Here is a 25,140-nt window from a genome sequence, read left to right on the forward strand (position 1 = left end):
GTTTCAAATTATTTGTATTAAATTATAATTTTGGGAAAGAAATATTCTCTTAGGTCTGAGTATTTGTCACAGTGTAATAGGAAATGCAGCTCCGTCTCTACCTCTCCCCTGGAGCAGAGTGAGCACAGCCTGTCCTCTCTGGGCAGCCAGGTTTGTCTGTGACGAACGGTCTTTATAGCCAGACTGTGCTCACTGAGTCTGTACCTAGTCAATGTTTTCCTCCGTTTTCTATCAGTCACAGTGGTCAGATAGTCTGCCACCATGTACTGTCTGTTTAGAGCCAGATAGCATTGACGTTGACTTTTTTTGTGCCATCTTTCCAATAGGTGATATATTTTTATTTTTGTTTTGTGATGATTTGGTTGGGCCAGATTTCTGAGTGCCGTCCTGAGGCTCTATGGGGTTGGTTTGGGTTGGTGAACTGAGCCTCATAAACTCTGCATGCAGTATTTCGATTGGATGTTTGTCCCATTTGGTAAATTCATTATTAGAGATTGGACCCCATACTTCACTGCCATATAGAGCAATTGGTTCTATAACTGATTGAAAAATGTTGAGCCAGATTCTAATTGGAATTTCGATTTTGATGTTCCTTTTAATGGCATAAAATGCTCTTCTTGCTTTGTCTCTCAGCTCATTCACAGCCATGTGAGAGCTACCTGTGTTGCTGATATTTAGTCCTAGATATGTGTCGTTTTTGGTGTGTTCTAATAGAACTGTGTCCAAATAGAATTTATATTTGTCATCCTTATTTCTGGACCTTTTTTGTAATATCATTATATTTGTTTTTCTAGGTTAACGGTCAGAGCCCAGGTCTGACAGAACCTGTGGTTAACGGTCAGAGCCCAGGTCTGACAGAACCTGTGGTTAACGGTCAGAGCCCAGGTCTGACAGAACCTGTGGTTAACGGTCAGAGCCCAGGTCTGACAGAGCCTGTGGTTAACGGTCAGAGCCCAGGTCTGACAGAACCTGTGGTTAACGGTCAGAGCCCAGGTCTGACAGAACCTGTGATTAACGGTCAGAGCCCAGGTCTGACAGAACCTGTGGTTAACGGTCAGAGCCCAGGTCTGACAGAACCCGTGGTTAACCACAAGAGCCCAGGTCTGACAGAACCCGTGGTTAACGGTCAGAGCCCAGGTCTGACAGAACCTGTGATTAACGGTCAGAGCCCAGGTCTGACAGAACCTGTGGTTAACGGTCAGAGCCCAGGTCTGACAGAACCTGTGAAGATGATCTAGGTGCTGCTGTAACCCCTCTTTAGTGGGAGACAGCAGCACCAGGTCATCTGCGTACACAGTGTTGTGTAGGGTGATACCAGGTGCTGCTGATTCTTCTAATGTTTTTGCCAATTCATTAATGTAGATGTTAAATAGTGTTGGACTTATTGGGCAGCCCTGTTTCACTCCCCGTCCCTGAGAGAATAAGTCTGTTTACTTGTTGCCAATTTTAACCGCACATTTGTTTTTAGTGTACATTGATTTAATAAAATCATATGTTTCCCCTCCAATACCACTTTCTATTAGATCATAAAAAAATACCTTTGTGCCAAATTGAATCAAATGCTTTCTTGAAATCTACAAAACACGAGTAGATTTCGCCTTTGTTTTGGTTTACTTGTTTATCAATTAGTGTGGAGGGTGTAAATGTGGTCTGTTGTACGATAATGTTTTATACATCCAATCTGGCTTCTGCTCAGGACGTTGTGTTCGTCAAGGAAATGATGTAGTCTGCTATTTATAATACTGCAGAGAAGTTTCCCCAAGTTGCTGTTAACGCAAATTCCTTTGTAATTATTTGGGTCAAATTTGTCTCAATTTTTATAGATTGGTGTGATCAACCCCTGGTTCCAAATATCGGGGAAAATACATGCAGTGGGGATAATGTTGAAGAGTTTGAGTATAGCCAATTTGAATTTGTGGTCTGTATATTTGATCATTACATTTAAAATACCATCAGCACCACAGGCCTTTTTGGGTTGGAGAGTGCATAGTTTTCCCAAGAATTCTTCTTCTATAATTGGGTATCCACAGGATTCTGAATTCCTCATGATGAGGTTTGTTTAATTAATGTATTCCAATTCTCCCAGAAGTGGTTTGATTCTATGGATTCCTCAATCCCATTCAGCTGATTTCTAATGTGCTGTTCCTTTTTTGTTCGTAGGGTGTGTTTGTATTGCTTCAGTGTTTCCCCATATTGAAGGTGTGTATTTTTGTTATCTAGTTCTCTGTGTTTTTGATTAGATATATTTCTCAATGACTTTCTTAGATTTTTGCAATCATTATCAAACCATTTTTCATTATCTGTTATTTCTGGTTTGCTCTTATGCTTCTTTAAATTAGCCAAGGAGGCTAATTTGTCAAATATAAAGTTTATGTTTCAAACAGCCACATTTACACCTTCATTGCTGTAGGAGAATGTTAAGGCTAAAAAGTTGTCCAGGAGAGATTGTATTTTTTGGCTACTAATTGCTTTTTGGTAGATGTCTGTACTGTTTGCACTCCATCTATAGGCCTGTTTTGTACCATGCAATTTGTTGGGCCGTGATGCTTCGTGGTTGGGTTCTGATCTTCTCAGATACACTGTGATTTCACTGTGGTCTGAGAGAGGTGTTAGTGGGCTGACTGTGAAGGCTCTGAGAGACTCTGGGTTTAGGTCGGTGAGGAAGTAGTCTACAGTGCTGCTGCCAAGGGATGAGCTGTAGGTGTTCCTACCAAAAGAGTCCCCTCTCAGCCTACCGTTGACTATGTACAGACCCAGTGTTCGACAGAGCTTCAAGAGCTGTACTCCGTTTTTGTTTTTCACTTTGTCATAGTTGTTTCTGTGGGGGTATGTGGGGAGGGAAAGGTTGTTGCTTCCTGGTAGGTGTTTATCCACACGACTGTTAATAGTGCCTTGTTCTTCTGCTGTTCTAGCATTCAGGCCTCCACAGACCAGTACGTTGCCTTGGGCCTGAAAGTGACTAATTTCGCCCTCTAGAATGGAGAAACTCTCTTCATTGAAGTAGGGTGACTCTGAGGGGGCAATGTATGTGGCACAGAGGAAGACGTTTTTATCTGTCAAGATAGCCTCCTTGTTGATTTTTAACCATATAAAGAATTCTCCTGTTTTGATCAATTCGATTGAATGAATTAGTTCAGATTTATACCATATTAGCATTCCCCCTGAGTCTCTGCCCTGTCTGATTCCTCTTAATTTAGTGGATGGTATGATTATCTCCCTGTAACCTATTGGACAGCCAGGTGGAAACATCTCCTCTGCACCATGTTTCCTGTCGTACTACAATATCAACAGCAATTTCTTTCAGGAAGTCTGGGTTTCTGCTCTTTAGTTCAAAAGCAGAGGACTTCCATCCTTGTAAATTCCAACATGCAACGTAAAAAGATTTCATAACTTTTTTTTTCTTTACCTTCAAAATGAGACAAACACTCACAAATCAACATCTATTAAAATAGGATTTTTCAATTAAAGTAAACTCTTATTATGCAAATGTGATTTGTTTATCATTTAAGATTTGTGTCATGCCACTTGGGTGGGTGTAGTGTGAGGATGGTGGAGTTCTTGTGGTCATCTTACCAGGACCCTCGGCCTATCACATGTGAGCATAGTAGACTCAGCATTTGTTTAATGTCACTCATTTGGTTGGTGGGGGCTGGGCCAGTTGCTCCTCTCACAGCCTGTGCGTAGCTCTGCCTGCTGGGCTGTGGCTCCTCCAAGTGTGGGTCTGTGGTGGGGGGCAGGGGGGTGGGATGCCTCGTCTGGGTGGCTCTGAAGCTGGGCTAGGGTGGGCTGGGGTGGTCTGTGGTGGGCATTGAGGTTGGTGGTGCTGTGGTCGTGGCTGGGGGTTCCAGGGTGCTGGTCCGGGGTGTTGTCTCTGTGATCTTGGCGGGGTGGAGATTGCTCCGCTGTTCCTGGGTGGAGAGGTCGGACTGCGGTTTAAAGCGACGTCCTTGAGAGTCTTGGCAAGGATGGGGACTCTCTCCCTGTACAGGTGAACATGGTCATAGAGACAGTCCAGATCGAGGGTGGGATGGTGGGCCAGGTGTACATTGGGTCGCAGGACACAGTCCCGGGAGAGGCTGGTGTTTATTCTTTGGATTGTGGCAGGGTGGAAGTCCTTCCTCTGTAGAAGGGTTGACACCACTATTCTTGAGTTGGGGAAGATTGCAGAGGCCTTCTCAATCACTCCCCGTAGTGAAGTTGCCACCCTCTCCCTCTCGTTGCTTCCGGGTATGTATGATTATGTGGCTTGGCGACCGGAGATGGGCCTTATCAAGCAGCTCCATGGCACTCTGCGTTGTTGGGCACCACACCTTTCTCCTTTTGTGTCTAGGGAAACGTTTCTTCTCTTGAACAAACTTCCCATTTGAGTCCATCAACAGGACGATGTCAGCCAGTGTTTCTTCTGGACTGGAGGGGGCAGAGGGGGGGCTGGTGGGTGTTGGAGCTGGGGTCTGTGCCGGTGCCGCTGTCAGTGGGAGGCTGTTCTGTGGGTTGGGGAGGAGGGGTGCAGCAGGCAGGGATGGTGAAGCCTGGCTGGTTGGTCTGGGCTCCTATGCTGTGTGAGGGCAGGTCATAGAGTGGTGATCTATCTGCTCTCTCTCTCAATGGCTGGGTCATGTCTCTCTCTTTCTCTCTCTCTCTCTCTCTCTCTTTGGCTGGGTCATGTCTCTCTCTCTCTCTGTCTTTGGCTGGGTCACGTCTCTCTCGATTGAATTAATTAGTTCAGATTCATGAAATTAGCATTCCCCCCGAGTCTCTCTCTCTCTCTCTCAATGGCTGGGTCATGTCTCTCTCCCCCCTTTCTCTCTCTGGCTGGGTCATCTCTCTCTCTCTCTTTCTCTCTCTCTCTCTCTCTCTCTCTCTCTCTGTGGCTTGGTCATATCTCTCTCTGTCTGGCTGGGTCATCTCTCTCTCTCTCTCTCTCTCTCTGTGGCTTGGTCATATCTCTCTCTCTCTGTCTGGCTGGGTCATGTCTCTCTCTCTCTCTGTCTGGGTCATTTTTCTCTCTCTCTCCCTCTCTCTCTTGCTGGGTCATCTCTCTCTCAATTCAATTCAATTCAAGTGGATTTATTGGCATGGTAAACATGTGTTAACATTGCCAAAGCAATGGCTTGGGCATGTCTCTCTCTCTCTGTCTGGCTGGCTCATGTCTCTCTCTCTATCTTTCTGGCTGGGTAATTTATCTCTCTAGCCCTCTCTCTCTCGCTGGCTGGGTCATATCTCTCTCTCTCTTTCTCTCAATTCAAAGGGCTTCAATTCAAGGGCTTTATTGGCATGGGAAACATGTGTTAACATTGCAAAGCAAGTGAGGTAGATAATATATAAAGTGAATATATAAAGTGAAATAAACAATAAAAATTAACAGTAAACATTACCCATACAGAAGTTTCAAAACAATTAAGACATTACAAATGTCATATTATATGTATACAGTGTTTTAACAATGTACAAATGGTTAAAGGACAGATAAAATAAATAAGCATACAGTATGTTGAAGAGGGTGGGGCTTAAGCTGCATCCCTGTCTCACCACACGACCCTGTGTGAAGAAATGTGTGTTTTTTGCCAATTTTAACCGCACACTTGTTGTTTGTGTACATGGATTTTATAATGTCGTATGTTTTACCCCCAACACCACTTTCCATCAGTTTGTATAGCAGACCCTCATGCCAAATTGAGTCGAAGGCTTTTTTGAAATCAACAAAGCATGAGAAGAGTTTGCCTTTGTTTTGGTTTGTTTGGTTGTCAATTAGGGTGTGCAGGGTGAATACATGGTCTGTTGTACGGTAATTTGGTAAAAAGCCAATTTGACATTTGCTCAGTACATTGTTTTCATTGAGGAAATGTACGAGTCTGCTGTTAATGATAATGCAGAGGATTTTCCCAAGGTTACTGTTGACGCATATTCCACGGTAGTTATTGGGGTCAAATTTGTCTCCACTTTTGTGGATTGGGGTGATCAGTCCTTGGTTCCAAATATCGGGGAAGATGCCAGAGCTAAGTATGATGTTAAAGAGTTTTAGTATAGCCAATTGGAATTTGTTGTCTGTATATTTGATCATTTCATTGAGGATACCATCAACACCACAGGCCTTTTTGGGTTGGAGGGTTTTTATTTTGTCCTGTAAATCATTAAATGTAATTGGAGAATCCAGTGGGTTTTGGTAGTCTTTAATAGTTGATTCTAAGATCTGTATTTGATCATGTATATGTTTTTGCTCTTTATTCTTTGTTATAGAGCCAAAAAGATTGGAGAAGTGGTTTACCCATACATCTCCATTTCGGATAGATAATTCTTTGTGTTGTTGTTTGTTTAGTGTTTTCCAATTTTCCCAGAAGTGGTTAGAGTCTATGGATTCTTCAATTACATTGAGCTGATTTCTGACATGCTGTTCCTTCTTTTTCCGTAGTGTATTTCTGTATTGTTTTAGTGATTCACCATAGTGAAGGCGTAGACTCAGGTTTTCCGGGTCTCTATGTTTTTGGTTGGACAGGTTTCTCAGTTTCTTTCTTAGATGTTTGCATTCTTCATCAAACCATTTGTCATTCTTGTTAATTTTCTTCGGTTTTCTATTTGAGATTTTTAGATTTGATAGGGAAGCTGAGAGGTCAAATATACCGTTAAGATTTTCTACTGCCAAGTTTACACCTTCACTATTACAGTGGAACGTTTTACCCAGGAAATTGTCTAAAAGGGATTGAATTTGTTGTTGCCTAGTTGTTTTTTGGTAGGTTTCCAAACTGCATTCCTTCCGTCTATAGCATTTCTTAATGTTTCTCAGTACCTTTGGCTTTGATGCCTCATGATTGAGTATTGCTCTGTTCAAGTAGACTGTGATTTTACTGTGGTCTGATAGGGGTGTCAGTGGGCTGACTGTGAACGCTCTGAGAGACTCTGGGTTGAGGTCAGTGATAAAGTAGTCTACAGTACTACTGCCAAGAGATGAGCTATAGGTGTACCTACCATAGGAGTCCCCTCGAAGCCTACCATTGACTATGTACATACCCAGCGTGCGACAGAGCTGCAGGAGTTGTGACCCGTTTTTGTTGGTTATGTTGTCATAGTTGTGCCTAGAGGGGCATATGTGGGAGGGAATGCTGTCACCTCCAGGCAGGTGTTTGTCCCCCTGTGTGCTGAGGGTGTCAGGTTCTTGTCCGGTTCTGGCATTTAGGTCACCACAGACTACTACATGTCCCTGGGCCTGGAAATGATTGATTTCCCCCTCCAGGATGGAGTTGCTGTCTTCATTAAAATATGGGGATTCTAGTGGGGGGATATAGGTAGCACACAGGAAGACATTTTTCTCTGTTAGGATCATTTCCTTTTGAATTTCTAGCCAAATGTAGAATGTTCCTGTTTTGATTAATTTAATGGAGTGAGTTAGGTCTGCTCTATACCAAATTAGCATACCCCCTGAGTCCCTTCCCTGTTTCACAACTGGTAGTTTGGTGGATGGGACTACCAGCTCTCTGTAACCTAGAGGGCAAACAGTGGGTCCGTCTCCTCTATACTAGGTTTCTTGCAGGATGACAATGTCTGTATTACCGATTTCTTTGGTGAAGTCCGGGTTCCTGCTCTTTAGGCCAAAGGCAGATGACCTCAGGTCTTGGATATTCCAGGATGATATAGTGAAGGCTTTTTGTTCCATAGAGTGTCCAATGTTGTTGGTCGTGGTTTGGCCTCAGGCCAGTAAGTGTGAGCAGAGCCTGCTGAGCATCTGGTACATGCCATTGGCTTGGGCGAGTGTGAGAGTGGGGGTTGGGACTGTTTGCCTGCTCACTACCTGGGCGTATGTGTGGCTTCCATGTTTAGGCCCTCTTTGCGGGGGTGGGGTGCATGAGGTGGGCAGGAGTGGCATAGGTCCGATCTGAGGGGGCCTAAATGGGGTGTGGGCATGGTTGACGTGGGGGGGGTGTTGATTGGTTGGGGTGGGGTTGTGGATGTGTCTGGGTGTGCTGTGGTCTGGATGTAATTCCTCTTTGCGTGGGTCCTCTATGTGTAGGTCCAGGGGGGGGAGGGGTCCTGCAGGTCTGGGAGAGTGTCTCGCTGGTCTGGGTGGGGTGTCTATTGATCTGTTGCTCCTGTGTGAAGTGTTGGGGATACGTTTGAGAGCGATGTCCTTTAGAGTTCGGGCAAAGGTGGGCACTGCTGCCTTGTAGAGGTGGACCTGGTCATAGAGGCTGTTCAAGTCCAGGGTGGAGTGGTGGGCCAGGAAAACATTTGGTTTTGAGGCACAGTCACGGGAAATACTTGCGTTTACCCACTGTATTGTGGCAGGGTGGAAGTCTTTTCGTGGTAGCAGGGTGGAGATAACCACTTGTGCGTTGGGGAAAGTAGAAGAAGCCTATTCAATCACTCCCTTCAGTGCTGTGGCCACCCTTTCCTGCTGTGCTCTCAGGTCGTTTGTGCCTGTGTGTATTATTATGTGGCTAGGTGAGCCTAGTTGGTCCTCAGACAGAAGGTCGAGGGCGCGCTGGGTGTTTGGACACCAGAGACACACTGTGTTTGGGAAAAAGTTATTTTTTCTTCTATATATTTCCCATTTGAGTCCATAAGTAGTACAATCTGTGTCTTGTGTTTGTCCTCAGTGGGTGTGGGGGGCTTGTCAGAAGGGCTATCAGGGTGGCTGACAGGGGGGGTGCTCTCTCTCTCTCTCGCTGCATGTCTCTCTCTCTCTCTGGCTGGGTCACGTCTCTCTCTCGCTAGCTTGGTCGTCTCTCTCTCTCTCTCCCTCTCTCCCTCTCTCCCTCTCTCTCTCTAGATTGGTTATGTCTCTCTCTCTCTCTCTCTGGCTGGGTCATCTCTCTCTCTCTCTCTGGCTGGGTCATCTCTCTCGCTATCTCTGGCTGGGTCATGTCTCTTTCTCACTCGCTGGGTAATGTCTCTCTCTCTCCCTCTCTCTCTCTCTCTCCCTAGCTTGGTCATCTCTCTCTCTCTCTCTCTCTCTCTCTGTCTGTCTCTCTCTCTCTCTCTAGCTTGGTCATGTCTCCCTCTCTCTCTCTCTCTGGCTGGGTCATCTCTCTCAATTCAATTCAATTCAAGGGCTTTATTGGCATGGGAAACATGTGTTAACATTGCCAAAGCAAGTGAGGTAGATAATATATAAAGTGAAATAAACAATAAAAATGAACAGTAAACATTACACATACAGAAGTTTCAAAACAATAAAGACATTACAAATGTCATATTATATATATACAGTGTTTTAACAATGTACAAAAGGTAAAGGACACAAGATAAAATAAATAAGCATAAATATGGGTTGTATCTCTCTCTCTCTAGCTTGGTCATGTCTCTCTCACTCGCTGGGTCATGTCTCTCTCTCTCTCTCTCTCTATCTAGCTGGATCATCTCTCTCTCTCTATCTGGCTGGGTCATGTCTCTCTCACTCGCTGGGTCATGTCTCTCTCTCTCTTTCTCTGGCTGGGTCATGTCTCTCTCTCTCTGGCTGGGTCACGTCTCTCTCTCGCTAGCTTGGTCATCTCTCTCTCTCTCTCTCCCTCTCTCTCTCTCTCTAGCTTGGTCATGTCTCCCGCTCTCTCTCTCTGGCTGGGTCATCTCTCTCTCTCTCTCTAGCTTGGTCATGTCTCTCTCTCTCTCTCACTGGCTGGGTCATGTCTCTCTCTCTCACTCGCTGGGTCATGTCTCTCTCTCTCACTCGCTGGTTCATTTCTCTCTCTCTCTCTCGCTGGTTCATGTCTCTCTCTCTCTCAGGCTTGGTCAAGTCTCTCTCTCTCTAGCTTGGTCATGTCTCTCTCTCTCTCTCTCTCTCTCTCTCTCTCTCTCTCTCTCTCTCTCTCTGGCTGGGTTATGTCTCTGAAGCCTCTCTCTGCTTAGGGATGATGTATTTTCTGCTTCTTTCTGACATTGGTCCCTGATCTTGCCTCCAGCATCTCTCTCGCCCCTGACCCAGAACACTGTACTGATCTGGAGGCTTGAACACCTGTTGTCACACACACACATACACACACATACACACACACACACACACACACACACACACAAGAATACTCAAATAGAGTGCATTTGGAAAGTATTCAGACCTCTTGAATATTCCAAATGTTATTATGTTATAGCCTTATTATAACATTGATTACATTGTTTTTTCCCCCTCATCAATCTACACCCATTACCCCATATTGACAAAGCAAAAACAGATTTTTATAAATGTTTGCACATTTATAACAAATAAAAAATGGAAATATCACATTCACGTAAGTATTCAGACCGTTTAAACAGTATTTAGTTGAAGCGCCATTGGCAGCGATTACAGCCCCGAGTCTTCGGTATGACACTACAAGCTTGGCACACCTGTATTTGGTGAGTTTCCCATTCTCTCCAGCTCTGTCAGGTTGGATGGGGAGCGTTGCTTCACAGCTGTTTCCAGGTCTCTCCAGAGATGTTCGATTGGGTTCAAGTCCGGGCTCTGGCTGGGCCACTCAAGGACATTCAGAGACTTGTCCCAAAGCCACTCCTGCATTGTTCCCACCCACCATCCCCATCCACAGCACCCTAGCAAAACCAAAACCTACTTGAAGATAACATCGCTCACTGTCGCCCCTAGTGGCCAGTTTCCATGTCATCTCCTAACATCCTCAGATGTAGATGAACGTCACACACTGACTTGTATCGCAGGTGACTTGGCTGGGACACACACACACACGTACACACGCTTATGCACACGCCCACACACGCAAACATACACACACATGCACATACACACACGTACACACACTCACACACAAACATAAACAAAACACACTCACGACAGATGTACACACACACACAAACACAACACACACATGAACACCTTGAATCTTCTTGTGGTATGTAGATGTTATATCACATTGTGCTGCAGGTTATGCTTCCAGCCAAAAGACATGGAGTAGCTGTATAACAGTGAGTATCTGCATCATTCTGTAAGCCAGGTGAAATCTGGCCAATCCTGGGCCAACTTGACCTGAACTGACCAACCACGGTGCACCATTGCTCAGGCAGTCATGTTTCACTTCCTCAAATTAACCTAGCTCAGGCAACCTCTCTGTGCCCACAAAAAAAGGGTTAACATATCAAATGATCAACATATAACAAATATAAAAGCTCAGAATTAAGCCATTCTGAAAATATTTTTTGGTTTGCTTTTAATTTGACTCTTGTAGAAATCTATTTAAATGTCAGACAGGGTAAGGAGGATATTTAACACAGGGGAGATTAAGAATGTTGTCATGTTGCTCATTGACCCAAACACAACAATAGCATTAGACACGGTGTACAAATGAACCACTGACAATGATCAGAGTAATCACTATAATGTTATTATGAGTCCATTTATTTCCCCTGGATAGAGAAGGTTGTTGATGAGTAAATAACATCATTATAGACCAAGCATTGACCCTTTTCCCTAACCCTAGTCAATCTAGTCCAGTGGAGGGTGTTTTGATGGAAATGTGTGCCAGAAACAAACCAAGACCACAGTCTGAAACTTGTTTTGGAGTTTTAGCAATTATTTTTGTGCGTTCCAAAGGCTTTGCTGCAGAATTCAAGAGATTGTGTGTGCGTCTCTGTCTGTCTGTCTGTCTGTGTGTGTTAGAATAAGCGTGGTCACACACCCTTACCTTAAGCCCCTTATTGGCGATATCTACCTGAAGTGGAAATAGATCTCCATTTACTCCTCCTGTTCTTCCTCTTCTTCTTCCTCCCTCTGGCAGGCATCCAGCGGACGTGCTATTCAGAGGGTGGGGGTATCAGAGCGAGGGATGAGAGAGGGGGAGAGGGAGGGGGATGGGTGACGGCTGCTCCACTTTTCCGTCTGACAGAGCAGAAGGGAAGCTGCCACTCTGTCCAACAGCTCTCCACAGCATGACTGACTTTAGCCTGCAGACGCTCACACACACACTGCTTGAAACATTACACACACACACTCCACTTTAAACACTACTCACACACACACTCTGCTTTAAACACTACTCACACACACACTCTGCTTTTAACACTACTCACACACACACTCCAAGATCGTAGACTTTAGTTTGCTTTATGCTGTGTCTATGGACAGCTAGAGTTTAGGCTAGAGTCAGAATGACTTCACCTGTTCAGTTTAAATTAGGGCTGCTGGACACTGCTAGGGGTTTGGTATAGAGCTGTTCCATGCAACAGCTTGGATGTATGGTGTAGGTATAGAATATAGCCACACTATGTCAGGGTATGGGCAACAGTATTGGCAACTAGAGTGTAGGTTAATTGTACAGAACTTTAGAGACATGCTACAGTCATCGCTGAACCCATAGTTTGGGACATACCTCCATCTCTGGACCCATAGTTTGGGACATACCTCCATCTCTGGACCCATAGTTTGGGATATACTTCCATCGCTGGACCCATAGTTTGGGACATACCTCCATCTCGGGACCCATAGTTTGGGACATACCTCCATCTCGGGACCCATAGTTTGGGACATACATCCATCGCTGGACCCATAGTTTGGGACATACCTCCATCTCGGGACCCATAGTTTGGGACATACTTCCATCGCTGGACCCATAGTTTGGGACATACCTCCATCTCTGGACCCATAGTTTGGGACATCCATCCATCTCTGGACCCATAGTTTGGGACATACCTCCATCTCTGGACCCATAGTTTGGGACATCCATCCATCTCTGGACCCATAGTTTGGGACATACATCCATCTCAGGACCCATAGTTTGGGTGCTAAAGGGGTGAGTCTACTCTATTAGATCTATTCTCTTGCACTAGTGTACATGTACAGTAGTTGTCTGTTGTGAGGGTATATGTTTTTTTGACAAGGAGACCGAGCCAAAGTTGACTGTTTTGGCTGAGGAAGCAGTTTAATTGAGGTAATATTTACATGCTGGTAGAGTTATTAAAGTGATAATAGCAGAGTGTAGCAGCTGTGTTACGGGGGAGGGGGGTCAATGCGAATGAGCTTTTCAGGAGTCTCATGGCCTGGGGGTAGAGGTTATTTAGGAGCCTCTTGGTATTAGACTTGGCGCTCCGGTATCACTTGCCATATGGTAGCAGAGAGAACAGTCTATGACTGGGCTGGCTGGAGTCTTTGACAATTTTTAGGGCCTTCCTCTGACACCGCCTGGTATAAAATTCCTGAATGGCAGGAAGCTTGGCCCTGGTGATGTACTGGGCCGTTCACACTACCCTACTGTAGTGCCTTGAGGTCGGAGGCAGAGCAGTTGCTATACCAGACAGTGATGCAACCCGTCAGGATGCTCTCGATGGTGCAGCTTTAAAACCTTTTTAGGATCTGAGGACGCATGCCAAATCTTTTCAGTCTCCTGAGGGGGAATAGGTTTTGTCATGCCCTCTTCATGACTGTCTTGGTATGCTTGGACCATGTTAGTTTGTTGGTGATGTGGACGCCAAGGAACTTGAAGCTCTCAACCTGCTCCACTACAGCCCCGTCAATGTCAATGGGGCCATGCTTGTACCATAACCCCACCGCCACCATAGGGCACTCTGTTCACAACGTTGACATCAGCAAACCACTCTCCCACACAGCACCACGCTGTCTGCCATCTGCCCGCTACTGTTGAGACTGTCAAGACTCTGGTGTGGACGACAAGCATGCAGAGGAGCTTCCATGAGACGGTTACTGACAGTTTGTCAAATAATTATTTGGTTGTGCAAACCCACAGTTTCATCAGCTGTCTCAGGTCCCGGGCTGGCGTGGTTACACGTGGTCTGCGGTTGTGAGGCCGGTTGGATGTACTGCCAAATTCTCTAAAACGACGTTGGTGGCGGCTTATGGTAGAGAAATTAAAATGTATTTCTCTGGCAACAGCTCTGGTGTACATTCCTGCAGTCAGCATGCCAATTGCACGCTCCGTCAAACACATCTGTGGCATTGTGTTATGTGACAAAACTTCACATTTTAGTGGCCTTTTGTTGCCCCTAGCATAAGATGCACCTGATCCTGCTGTTTAATCATCTTCTTGATATGCCACACCTGTCAGGTGGATGGATTATCTTGGCAAAGGAGAAATGCTCACTAGCAGGGATGTAAACAATTTGTGCACACAATTTGAGAGAAATAAGCTTTTTTTGGGTATGAAACAAGTCTGGGATGTTTTATTTCAGCTCATGAAACATGGGACCAACACTTGACATGTTGTGTTTATATTTTTGTTCAGTATAGTTAGAATCAAAATTTGTTATTGTCACAGATCATTTGGTGCCAGCATGAAGAATAGGTTTCCAAGGTCTGCGTAGGCTATCTCAGGATCTCACGGCAACCAGTGTTCCTTTGCTCTGGGCTAGCTAGCACACCAGGAAGATAGCTAATCCCTCTAAAGAGGCTTAGGAGTTAGCAATTAGCCTGGCCAGGGACCAAGGGCCAGGGGCCAGAGGTTGCACTGAAGCACTCCTGTACAAGATTTTAGAGAGAGAGTATACAGTAACGACACCAACATCATAACGACACCACCATCGAGACAAAGTTGACGATTAGACATTAATGTTATGAATCTCATATTTATTGAGGAAGTGTATTGTCACTGGGAGCCCATTGGGCTCCTCAAAGGAAATTAATGGACAATTGTAGCATTGTTCACATAGGCAGTTTGAAGTGACTTAAAAAATAATTTTTTTCTCATATCCGATTTTGGTCTGAACTATTTCCTGCAGTCTGAACAGCCAGAAAGCACATTTCAATCTGATATTTTGGAGTCATATGTAAACCACATCCATAGGTGGTTTGAAATCAGATACAAATATGACTTGTATCTGAATGGTTAAATCAGATTTATATTCCCTGAAATGTTTTTTAGACTGTTTTTTGGCACATATTGTCACTTGCTAGCTTCTCTTTTGACAGTTTGACAAGAGCATGTGGAAGCTAACTAGCTTCTTAATTGTTTACAAAACAAATTAGTGAGTGTCCTTGCAAGCTTAATAGCTAGCTAGCGTGTTGTTGCCTGCCAAAAAGGACTTGTTTTGAAAGTTGGATCATATTATCCTTTGAGGCTTTAAATGTGTTCTTACACTATGATTTACAACATTCAAAGCAACTTGGAAATGTCCATGGCAGGCATTGTTGTCACCTAAACCTGCTACACAACTTCTGAGTGAGACGAAGCACGAGTACCACGAGTACCACCCACCGTTACTATAACAACTTCTATTGTCGTCTTACTCTTTCTTGGAACGTCTCACTTTATTTCTCTATATTTAGATATTTCTATTGAAATGCACTATAAGGGTGTTAACCTCCCTTTATAATTAACCTTCTGACCTTTATTCAGTCTTTCAATGTCCTGCTCCTTTATTCTGTCTTTCAATGGCCTGCTCCCTTATTCTGTCTTTCATTGTCCTGCTCCCATATTCTGTCTTTCATTGTCCCGCTCCCTTATTCTGTCTTTCATTGTCCTGCTCCCTTGTTCTGTCTTTCATTGTCCTGCTCCCTTATTCTGTCTTTCATTGTCCTGCTCCCTTGTTCTGTCTTTCATTGTCCTGCTCCCTTGTTCTGTCTTTCATTGTCCTGATCCCTTATTCTGTCTTTCATTGTCCTGCTCCCTTATTCTGTCTTTCATTGTCCTGCTCCCTTATTCTGTCTTTCATTGTCCTGCTCCCTTGTTCTGTCTTTCATTGTCCTGATCCCTTATTCTGTCTTTCATTGTCCTGATCCCTTATTTTCTCACTCATTCATGGAAAGCCTAAGCACCGATCTCCTTATAACCAGATTGAGAGTGTTTGTCTGCCATCCTCCCCCTCTTCCTTGGGATAAGCCGCACGCCTACATGTGCCATTGTTGTGTGTGTGTGTGTGTGTGTGTGTGTGTGTGTGTGTTGCATGCTTGACTGCATGGTTGGCTTTTGTCGTGACTCCTACTGATAGAAAGAGTAGCACCAACCAGCTCTGTCCTGCTCACCTTCCACCTCATCCCTGCTAATAGAACAAAACCACTCAGAGGACTAATGAACAAAGTACTAAAATACTCTTGAATATCCAATGAGAAAATGACTGACAGGGAAACAAAATTAACCAGCAGTGAAACATTCCTCTGGTACAGGAGATAAAGAGACAATGTGTTGTTTTGATCTGTCCTTTGGAAGGGCAGCTTCTCTTAGTTTGGCTCTAGTGTTCAACCGGAAGCCAGTGGAGTGTGAGGAGCAGTGGGGTGACATTGGAGGCTTCGGGAAGGTTGAACACCAGGCTGGCTGCAGAATTCTGAATAGGTTGCAGCAGGAGACGGTCTCCAGAGATGCTCTGAAGGAGGTGAGGTGTAGATGGAGCATGTTGTCTGAGGCGACCGGACCTCACTTATCGACAGATTTTATCTGGAGAGAGAGGGGAGAAAGAGGTCAAGACGTAGGGTAGTTCTGTGAGAGTTTGACTCAATAGGTTGACTGAATGAGGAGCAGGTGTCACCAACCTTCTTTTCAAAGTGGTTGACAATGTTGTCCACAGAGAGTGAGTTTGGAGGGGGTGGTGGATTAACCCTCCTGTTGTGTTCGTTTCATGTTAACTAACTAAACTAATCATGTAAATGTAATTAACTAGGAAGCCGGGGCACCAAGGAAAATCTTCAGATTACAAAGTTATAATTTTCCTAATATAACTCTTCAGATATTTTAATATCTGATCAATTAGTCTTCTAATTAATGAATTATTCTTTACCTCACGTTAGTCTCATTCCAAACGTCGTAAATGGTTGTTTATCTGCATGAACTCAGCCTATACTATAGATCATCCATACACCAATTGTCTTAATCATTTATTTACTGACTAACTAAATAATCACAGAAATGCTTAAACAAACAGTAGATATGGTTACAAGGAAATTATATGGGAGGTTCCCTAGTGGGCTGAGCCGATAGGACGGCTTGGTGGAGAAAGGGAAGTGGGTGTGGACTGAGAAGAGCGGGAAAGGCAAAAAAGGAATCACTACACAGTAGATAATTATATTAATTGAAATGCTAATCCTTTCCACAGAATAACTGCAATCAATATATATATTTCCGCTCAGTGTGTCATCGCGATCTCTGTTGGAATCGTCCATCTGTCTGTTGGAGAGCCAGTTCATCATCATCGTCTCTCTCTCTCTCTCTCTCTGCTTCCCTGAAGATCAGTCTTTCGTGGTTAGGATGGATACTTCAGAGTACCATTCAGCAATGTTCTCATTGAATAGATGACCGGCTGTTGTCGGTCTTCGCATCCCAGGTTGACATCATTTCTAGCTGCAGACTAGTAATTAGTATCTAAGATTTGCTCTTATTCTGTCGGGATCGATAGTCTCAGAATTGAACCGTTTCCCGTCGTGTATCCAATGCTCCACATGGTTAGGAATTCAACAACCATTGCAACCTTAGCTTAAACGGAGGTTTTTGTGGTCTAAAGTCAACCTGTGCCCCCTCGGTGTCCATCGAGGTACGTGTGGTCTGAAGAGGATTTCTTCAGGAGGGGTTTTTATTTGTAACAGTAGAAAAGGACTGTTCCTTGATACCAGATCATGTCTGTGCTTATGAGGGCGGGCCAATGACTTGGTTCAACTTTAAAGGGAATACTTTTATCTTTCATTAAAGGTTTAACATCACCTTACATCATTTCACAAATCATTTCATCTTTGTTCATTCATTTTATTCAAGAATTGGATGCAAACCCCATAATTGAGAAATGTACATATTCAGAGATCTAGTTATGTGTGTTTCCAGTCCCCTCTGAGGTCACCAAATGAAACACACTTCTCATACCCGTCCCTTAAATGTCCATGAACCATTCCCACCTTCTCACAAGTGGACCTTTTGTATCAAATCCCCATTTAGGGGATTTAGGAGTTCGCCATGTGAAATCCTTTGTTCTCTCTATGTGTCTCTTTCTGCATGTCCAGTGGGAGAGAGTCTCCGCCAGGAATTTACGATCTGAGATAACAGAACCTGGGTGTAGGAGAGAGAGAGTGAGGGGGATGCCACGATCTATGCCCAGAAAGTGCCACGTCATGACAGCCTCATTGACCTGAGCTCATACAACTTGTTTTTGTATGGATTATTTTGACTGTACCAAACACTCAGATAAAACATAGTGTGCTGTTTATCACAGACTACGTTGTGTCAAAGTTTAACAAGGACTCTCTCCTCCTCACCAGTGTCACGATCAAAGAGATGATCAAGAGCCTCACATACAGTATGTTTTTTTGTCATTGTGGTGACACAGAATGAATTGTGAACAAGGCCTCTAAAAAGCTTTATATACCAGAGCTGTGAGAAAGGTTCTATATATTATTGAATGTTGCGATTGTTTGGGAGAACGCAAACAGGTGTGGTACCCGTGGGGGACAAACTCTACTGGGGAAAGGTTCCCATGGCGGTTGCCATGGAAGCCAAGAAGGAAAGTGAGGTGTGTGCTCAAACACACATGCATGTGGGACTCTGGGAGAGGAAGTGTGTCCATCTGATGAATGGGCTCAATTTTATACACTAATTGTAGTCTCACCCATTCATTTCTAATGGCCATTTTTGGCCAGGAACACCACAGGTGTACATAAGTGAATTGAAACACCCAAAATGTAATGAAAATCATCCAATTGTATTTTGTGTGTTCAGATGCCCTGTTTGGACAAAGTCATGGAACCTTATGACAATCAGATAATATGAACTACATTTTTCAAAGAGAAAACTTGTACATCACTCTGATTGGACTGGAACACAGCAGGGGGGTTAAGGAGGGAGGAGAAGGTGGAAAAGAGTTTCCTAGGATTATAGGCAGAAGCTTGAAATGCTGAGTGCTAGAATGTGGCTTTAGCAGCAGATACAGAGGAAGAGAAGGTAGAAAGGAGGGAGTGGAAAGATGATAGGTCCTCCAGAAGTTGACTTTTCCTTCATTTTCATTCAGCTGCCCACAGATGCTCGCAATGAGTCACTCAGCCAATGAGCTATTGGGGAGGGCCGGGCTGGCCGGGAGGAAAGGGGGACAGGGCGAGTCCTAGAATGCGGAAAGGGAGGAGAGTAAGGTTGAAGAGGCAGAATCAGAATACAGAAGGGAGAAGGATTTAGCAGAAGGGAGAGATGATAGGATAGAAGAGGAGAGAGTAGTGGGAGCGAGAGCGAAGATTGAGATGGCGCATGACCATCTGGGTAGGGGCTGAGTGTCTAGGGTTGGAGGAGAGGGAGACAGAAAAGGAAACAAAGTAGTGATCAGAGACCTGGAGGTGGTTGATGGGAGATTGGTAAGCAAACAGCCTATAGTAAAGATGAGGTCAAGTTCATTGCCTGCCTTGTGAGTGGGAGGGGACTGGGAAAGGGTGAGTTCAAATGAGGCAAGGGTTGAAAAGAGAGAGTTGGAAAGATATGAATCGAAGGCAGAAGTCAGGAGGCTGAAATTGCCAAATACGAAGAGCTGTGAACCGTCGTCAGGAAATTAGATTATCAAGGTGTCAAGATAATTTCGGGACTCTCTAAGGGCACCTTGTGGGCGATAGATGACAAAAATGTTAATCTTGAGTGGGCAAGTGACAGTGACAGCACGGAATTCAACTGAGGAGATGGACAGGTGAGTTGCTCTATGACACCCACAAGTGTCACAGGACTCGTCTGAAGGGAACCGGTACCAGTTAAAAAGGTCATTTGGAAGGACTTTGGAAAGGTTAACTGGTCCAAGGTCTGTTCTTCATGGACGTTTACACCTGGATAAATGATACTCTGGGCTCCCGAATGGCACAGCGGTCTAAGGCACTGTATCTCAGTGCTAGCGGCGTCACTACAGATACCCTGGTTCGAATCCAAGCTGTATCACAACCGGTCGTGATTGGGAGTCCCATAGGGCTGCACCAAATTGGCTCAGGTTTGGCCGGTGTAGGCCATCATTGTAAATAAGATTTTGTTCTTAACTGACTTGCCAAGTTAAATAAAGGTTCAATAAAAAATTTAAATACTCTCCACTCCGGAGGTTGACTAGTATATCTACTGTTAACTCTCAAAGCGCTGCTGAACATTATTGTGGTTTTTGGGTCTGTTCAAAGGCACACAGGTGCACTTGCACACACACACACACACACACACACACACACCCTAGCAAACACACACACACACACGTATGTGCACTCTTGTATATGTGTTCTCTCTTTCTCTTTGACACACACACAAACACACACACTGAGTGCATGCTGCTATCCGTTAGCAGTGTCATCACCAACAAAGATGTCTTCAGTGTTTGTAGTGTCACTGCTTAGACACATTATGTAACAACTGGGTCATGTGGAAGGATATGAGTGTTAAGGTGAATGTCTGAGTGTGTACAGTACGTGTTTATGTCAGAGATAGTTGTGAAGGTGTGTCTAGGAGTGTGTACGTGTGTATGTCTGACATGCTGACCAAACCGCGCGTGCGTGTTGACCCACACCAGACGCTATCAGGACACGCAAGTTGAAATATCAAAACAAACTCTGAATCAATTATATTAATTTGGGGACAGATGAAAAACATTAACCTTTCTGATCTCCCCATCCCGGATCCGGGATCGTGAATACAGACTCAAGCTCATTACCATAACGCAACGTTAACTATTCATGAAAATCGCAAATGAAATGAAATAAATATGCTAGCTCTCAAGCTTAGCCTTTTGTTAACAACACTGTCATCTCAGATTTTCAAAATATGCTTCTCAACCATTGCAAAACAAGCATTTGTGTAACAGTATTGATGGCTAACGTAGCATTTAGCATTAGCATTCAGCTGGCAACATTTACACAAAAAAACAGAAAAGCATTCAAATAAAATCATTTACCTTTGAAGAACTTCAGATGTTTTCAATGAGGAGACTCTCAGATAGCAAATGTTCAGTTTTTCCTGAAAGATTATTTGTTTAGGACAAATCGCTCCGTTTTCTGCGTCACGTTTAGCTATGAAAAAACCCCTGTATCCAGGATTGTGTAAATCTATCAGCAAGCTCATTAGCATAACACAACGTTAACTATTTATGAAAATCGCAAATGAAATGAAATAAATATGCCATCTCTCAAGCTTAGCCTTTTGTAAACAACACTGTCATCTCAGATTTTCAAAATATGCTTCTCAACCATAGGAAAACAATCATTTGTGTAAAAGTAGCTAGCTAGCGTTAGCATTTCGCGTTAGCATTTAGCGTTAGCATTAGCGTTAGCATCCAGCACGCAACATTAACAAAAACATAAAAGCCTTCAAATAAAATCATTTACCTTTGAAGAACTTCTGATGTTTTCAATGAGGATACTCTCAGTTAGATAGCAGATGCTCAGTTTTTCCAAAAAGATTCCTTGTGTATTAGAAATAGCTCAGCTTTTTGCCTGCCATATGAGTTCTGTTATGCTCACAGACATCATTCAAACAGTTTTAGAAACTTCAGAGTGAGAGTTTTCTATCCAAATATACTAATGATATGCATATCCTAAAATCTGGTCCATAGTAGCAGGCAGTTCACTCTGGGCACGCTTTTCATCCGGACGTGAAAATACTGCCCCCTACCCCAAATAAGTTAAGGATTCACTTGTGAGGCCATATGCTAAACAAAGCAAGTAAGGTAATGTAGTAAACAACTATAGATTAAGACTAAAAGTGGTGAAAGTAGTAGCGTCAGATAAAAATACACTTTATCTAGTCCTTGGAATATATCCTAATCTGACTTTGGTGCAGGTCATGTTGTTCTTGACATTAACTTCTCTGGTAAACACACACTATATCAAATAAAATCAAAGTGTAATTGTCACATGCACATGATACAGAAGGTGTAAACGGTACAGGGAACTGGTTACTTGCATAAAATAAAATGTGTACAGATAAACATATTTTATAATTATTAGATTCATCTTATGCAGACATAGTTGTCTAAATTGATGGGTCTAGTGAAATAAATGCTATACCCACCCCCTAGCCACATCTAGCTAATTTTATGGGTCACCATTGTCTAGACATGTACACATGTTCATGAAATGCGATAGATGGCCGTAATCACCCCTAGACACACCTGTAATCACTCGAGACACACCTTATTAACTTGACTGGTCACCCCCAGACCCAACTGGCTAACTTGATGGGTCATGTTTAGACATGTAGCTAGCTAGCTAAACAAAGACCCATAATCCCAACCCATGCATGAATTGTTGTAGTATTAAACTGCAGGTACCTAAAGCTAACCAACTAGGTTCAACGTTAGCTAGCTAGCTAACATTAGGCTATAACTAGCAATGCAAATGGATTTCAGAGTTACAAATACATACATTTGGCAGGAGATTAGGAAGTACAGCTCAGTTTCCACCTCATTTTGTGGGCAGTGTGCACATAGCCTGTCTTCTTTTGAGAGCATGGTCTGCCTACGTTGGCCTTTCTCAATAGCAAGGCTATGCTCACAGAATCTGTACATAGTCAAAGCTTTCCTTAAATTTGGGTCAGTCACAGTGGTCAGGTATTCTGCCACTGTGTTCTCTACCTGGCCAAATAGCATTCTAGTTTGCTCAGTTTTTTTGTTGATTCTTTCCAATGTGTCATGTAATTATCGTATTGTTTTCACATGATTTGCTTGGGTCTAATAGTGTTGCTGTCCTGGTGCTCTGTGGGGTCTGTTTGTGCTTATGAACAGAGCCCCAGGACCAGCTTGCTTAGGGGACTCTTCTCCAGGTACATCTCTCTGTAGGTGATGGCTTTATTATGTAAGGTTTGGGAATTGCTTCATTTTAGGTGGTTGTAGAATTTAGCTGCTCCTTTCTGGATTTGAATAATTAGCGGGTATCGACCTGATTCTGCTCAGCATGCATTATTAGGTGTTTTACGTTGTACACTGAGGATATTTTTTGCAGCTCAATTTGATGTTTGTCTCATTTTGTGAATTATTGGTTGGTGAGCGGACCCCAGACCTCACAACCATAAAGGGCAATGGGTTCTATAACTGATTCAAGTATATTTAGCCAGATCCTAAATCGTATGTCAAATTTTATGTTCCTTTGGATGGCATAGAATGCCCTTCTTGCTTTTTCTCTCAGATCGTTCACAGCTTTGTGGAAGTTACCTGTGGCGCTGATGTTTTGGCCGAGTTACTGTATGTAAAGTTTTTTGTGTGCTCTAAGGAAACGGTGTCTAGATGGAATTTGTATTTGTTGTCCTTGTGACTGGACCTTTTTTGAATCACCATTATTTTGTTCTTACTGAGATTTACTGTCAGATCCCAGGTCTGGCAGAATCTGTGCAGAAGATCTAGGTGCTGCTGTAGGCCCTTGGTTGGTGACAGAATCACCAGATCATCAGCAAACAGTAGACATTTGAGTTCAGATTCTAGTAGGGTGAGGCCAAGTACTGCAGACTGTTCTAGTGCCCTTGCCAAGTCGTTCATATATATGATGAAGAGGGTGGGGCTTAAGCTGCATCCATGTCTCACTCCACGGCTCTGTGGAAAGAAAGGTGTGTGTTTTTTGCTGATTTTAACCACACACTTGTTGTTTGTGTACACTCTCTCTCTCTCCCTCTCTCTCTCTCTTCTCTTTTCTCTTTTAGACATTTGGTTTGAGTGCATGTGTGTGCTCCTCTGTGACCTTTTTTTTGTGTGTTGGTGTGTGCGTTTTCCTCACTGCGTGTGTCCCATGTTTCCCACACCTTCAGGGAAGCTGGTGCTGAGAACTGGGACACAGAGGGCTGCCAAACGCTCACTTCTGCCGCTGTCCATACCAAATGCCTTTGCAGCAGGATCTCCACCTATGCCATACTAGCGCAGCAAGCTAAAGACCCGGTGAGTCACATTTCCCACTCTGCTCTATAACACTGAGGTTACCGAGGTAACACGACCTGGAGCCAACAAGCTAATGTGTTGGTGTGTTGTGTGGAAATTTACAAGCTAGAGATTGTTGTTACTTTATTTTAAACAGTCCACTTGGTTAGGGAAATGGAAGAAATTCACTGGTTGTCCTTGAAGTTTGAGACAGGAGACAAGTGGCTGTATGAGATACAGCTGAAAGAAATACTTTAGAGATTTGATAGACTAGACTACTTCATATAGCTACAGTTGAAGTCGGAGGTTTACATACACGTTAGCCAGATACATTTAAACTCAGTTTTTCACAATTCCTGACATTAAATCCTAGTAAAAATGTCCTGTCTTAGGTCAGTTAGGACCACCACTTTATTTTAAGAATGTGAAATGTCAGAATAATAGTAGAGAGAATTATTTATTTCAGCTTTTATTTCTTTCATCACATTCCCAGTGGGTCAGAAGTTTACATCCACTCAATTAGTATTTGCTAGCATTGCCTTTAAATTGTTTAACTCGGGTCAAACGTTTCGGGTAGCCTTCCACAAGCTTCCCACAATAAGGTGGGTGAATTTTGGCCCCTTCCTCCAGACAGAGCGGATGTAACTGAGTCAGCTTTGTAGGCCTCCTTGCTCGCACATGCTTTTTCAGTTCTGCCCACACATTTTCTGTAGGATTGAGGTCAGGGCTTTGTGATGGCCACTCCAATACCTTGACTTTGTTGTCCTTAAGCCATTTTGCCACAACTTTGGAAATGTGCTTGGGGTCATTGTCCATTTGGAAGAACCATTTGCGACCAAGCTTTAACTTCCTGATTGATGTCTTGAGATGTTGCTTCAATAAATCAACATAATTGTCCTGCCTCGTGATGCCATCCATTTTGTGAAGTGCACCTGTCCCTCCTGCAGCAAAGCACCCCCACAACATGATGCTGCCACCCCTCGTGCTTCACGGTTGGGATGGTGTTCTTCGTCATTCAAGCCTCCCCCTTTTTCCTCCAAATATAACAATGGTCATTATGGCCAAACAGTTCTATTTTTTCTTTCATCATACCAGAGGACATTTCTCCAAAAAGTACGATCTTTGGCTCCATGTGCAGTTGCAAACCGTACTCTGACTTTTTTGTGGTTGTTTTGGAGCGGTGACTTCTTCCTGGCTGAGCGGCCTTTCAGGATTTGTTGATCTAGGACTCGTTTTACTGTGGACATAGATACTTTTGTACCTGTTTCCTCCAGCATCTTCACGAGGTCCATTGCTGTTGTATTGGGAATGATTTGCACTTTTCACATCAAAGTACGTTCATCTCTAGGATGCAGAATGTGTCTCCTTCCTGAGTGGTATGACGGCTGCGTGATCCCATGGTGTTTATACTTGTGTACTATTGTTTGTACAGATGAACGTGGT

At 43.8% G+C, this 25,140-nt stretch overlaps 1 protein-coding gene, 1 long non-coding RNA gene and 1 pseudogene across 2 annotated transcripts in view; 1 reads left to right on the forward strand and 2 right to left on the reverse strand.

The window, feature by feature from the left end:
• Window positions 1–21,281, reverse strand: part of LOC149970207 (uncharacterized) — a 422,622-nt gene extending 401,341 nt beyond the window's left edge. Inside the window, exons 1-2 of the long non-coding RNA XR_016493478.1 lie at window positions 21,182–21,281; window positions 20,752–20,813 (exon numbers count right to left, since the gene is read on the reverse strand). This is a non-coding gene — a long non-coding RNA (uncharacterized LOC149970207). The remainder of the gene's footprint in view (window positions 1–20,751; window positions 20,814–21,181) is intronic.
• LOC110487938 (adhesion G protein-coupled receptor B2-like) overlaps window positions 1–25,140 on the forward strand; it is a 201,777-nt gene that overhangs the window by 46,212 nt on the left and 130,425 nt on the right. Inside the window, exon 9 of the mRNA XM_090227428.1 lies at window positions 23,592–23,718. Within this exon, the coding sequence (XP_090083554.1) occupies window positions 23,592–23,718 (127 nt within the window). The remainder of the gene's footprint in view (window positions 1–23,591; window positions 23,719–25,140) is intronic.
• LOC149970209 (uncharacterized) lies at window positions 3,668–6,804 on the reverse strand (annotated as a pseudogene).

Source organism: Oncorhynchus mykiss, chromosome 30 (assembly GCF_057628025.1).
Source record: "Oncorhynchus mykiss isolate SJ-2025 chromosome 30, ASM5762802v1, whole genome shotgun sequence".
Classification (NCBI taxonomy): Eukaryota; Metazoa; Chordata; class Actinopteri; order Salmoniformes; family Salmonidae; genus Oncorhynchus; species Oncorhynchus mykiss.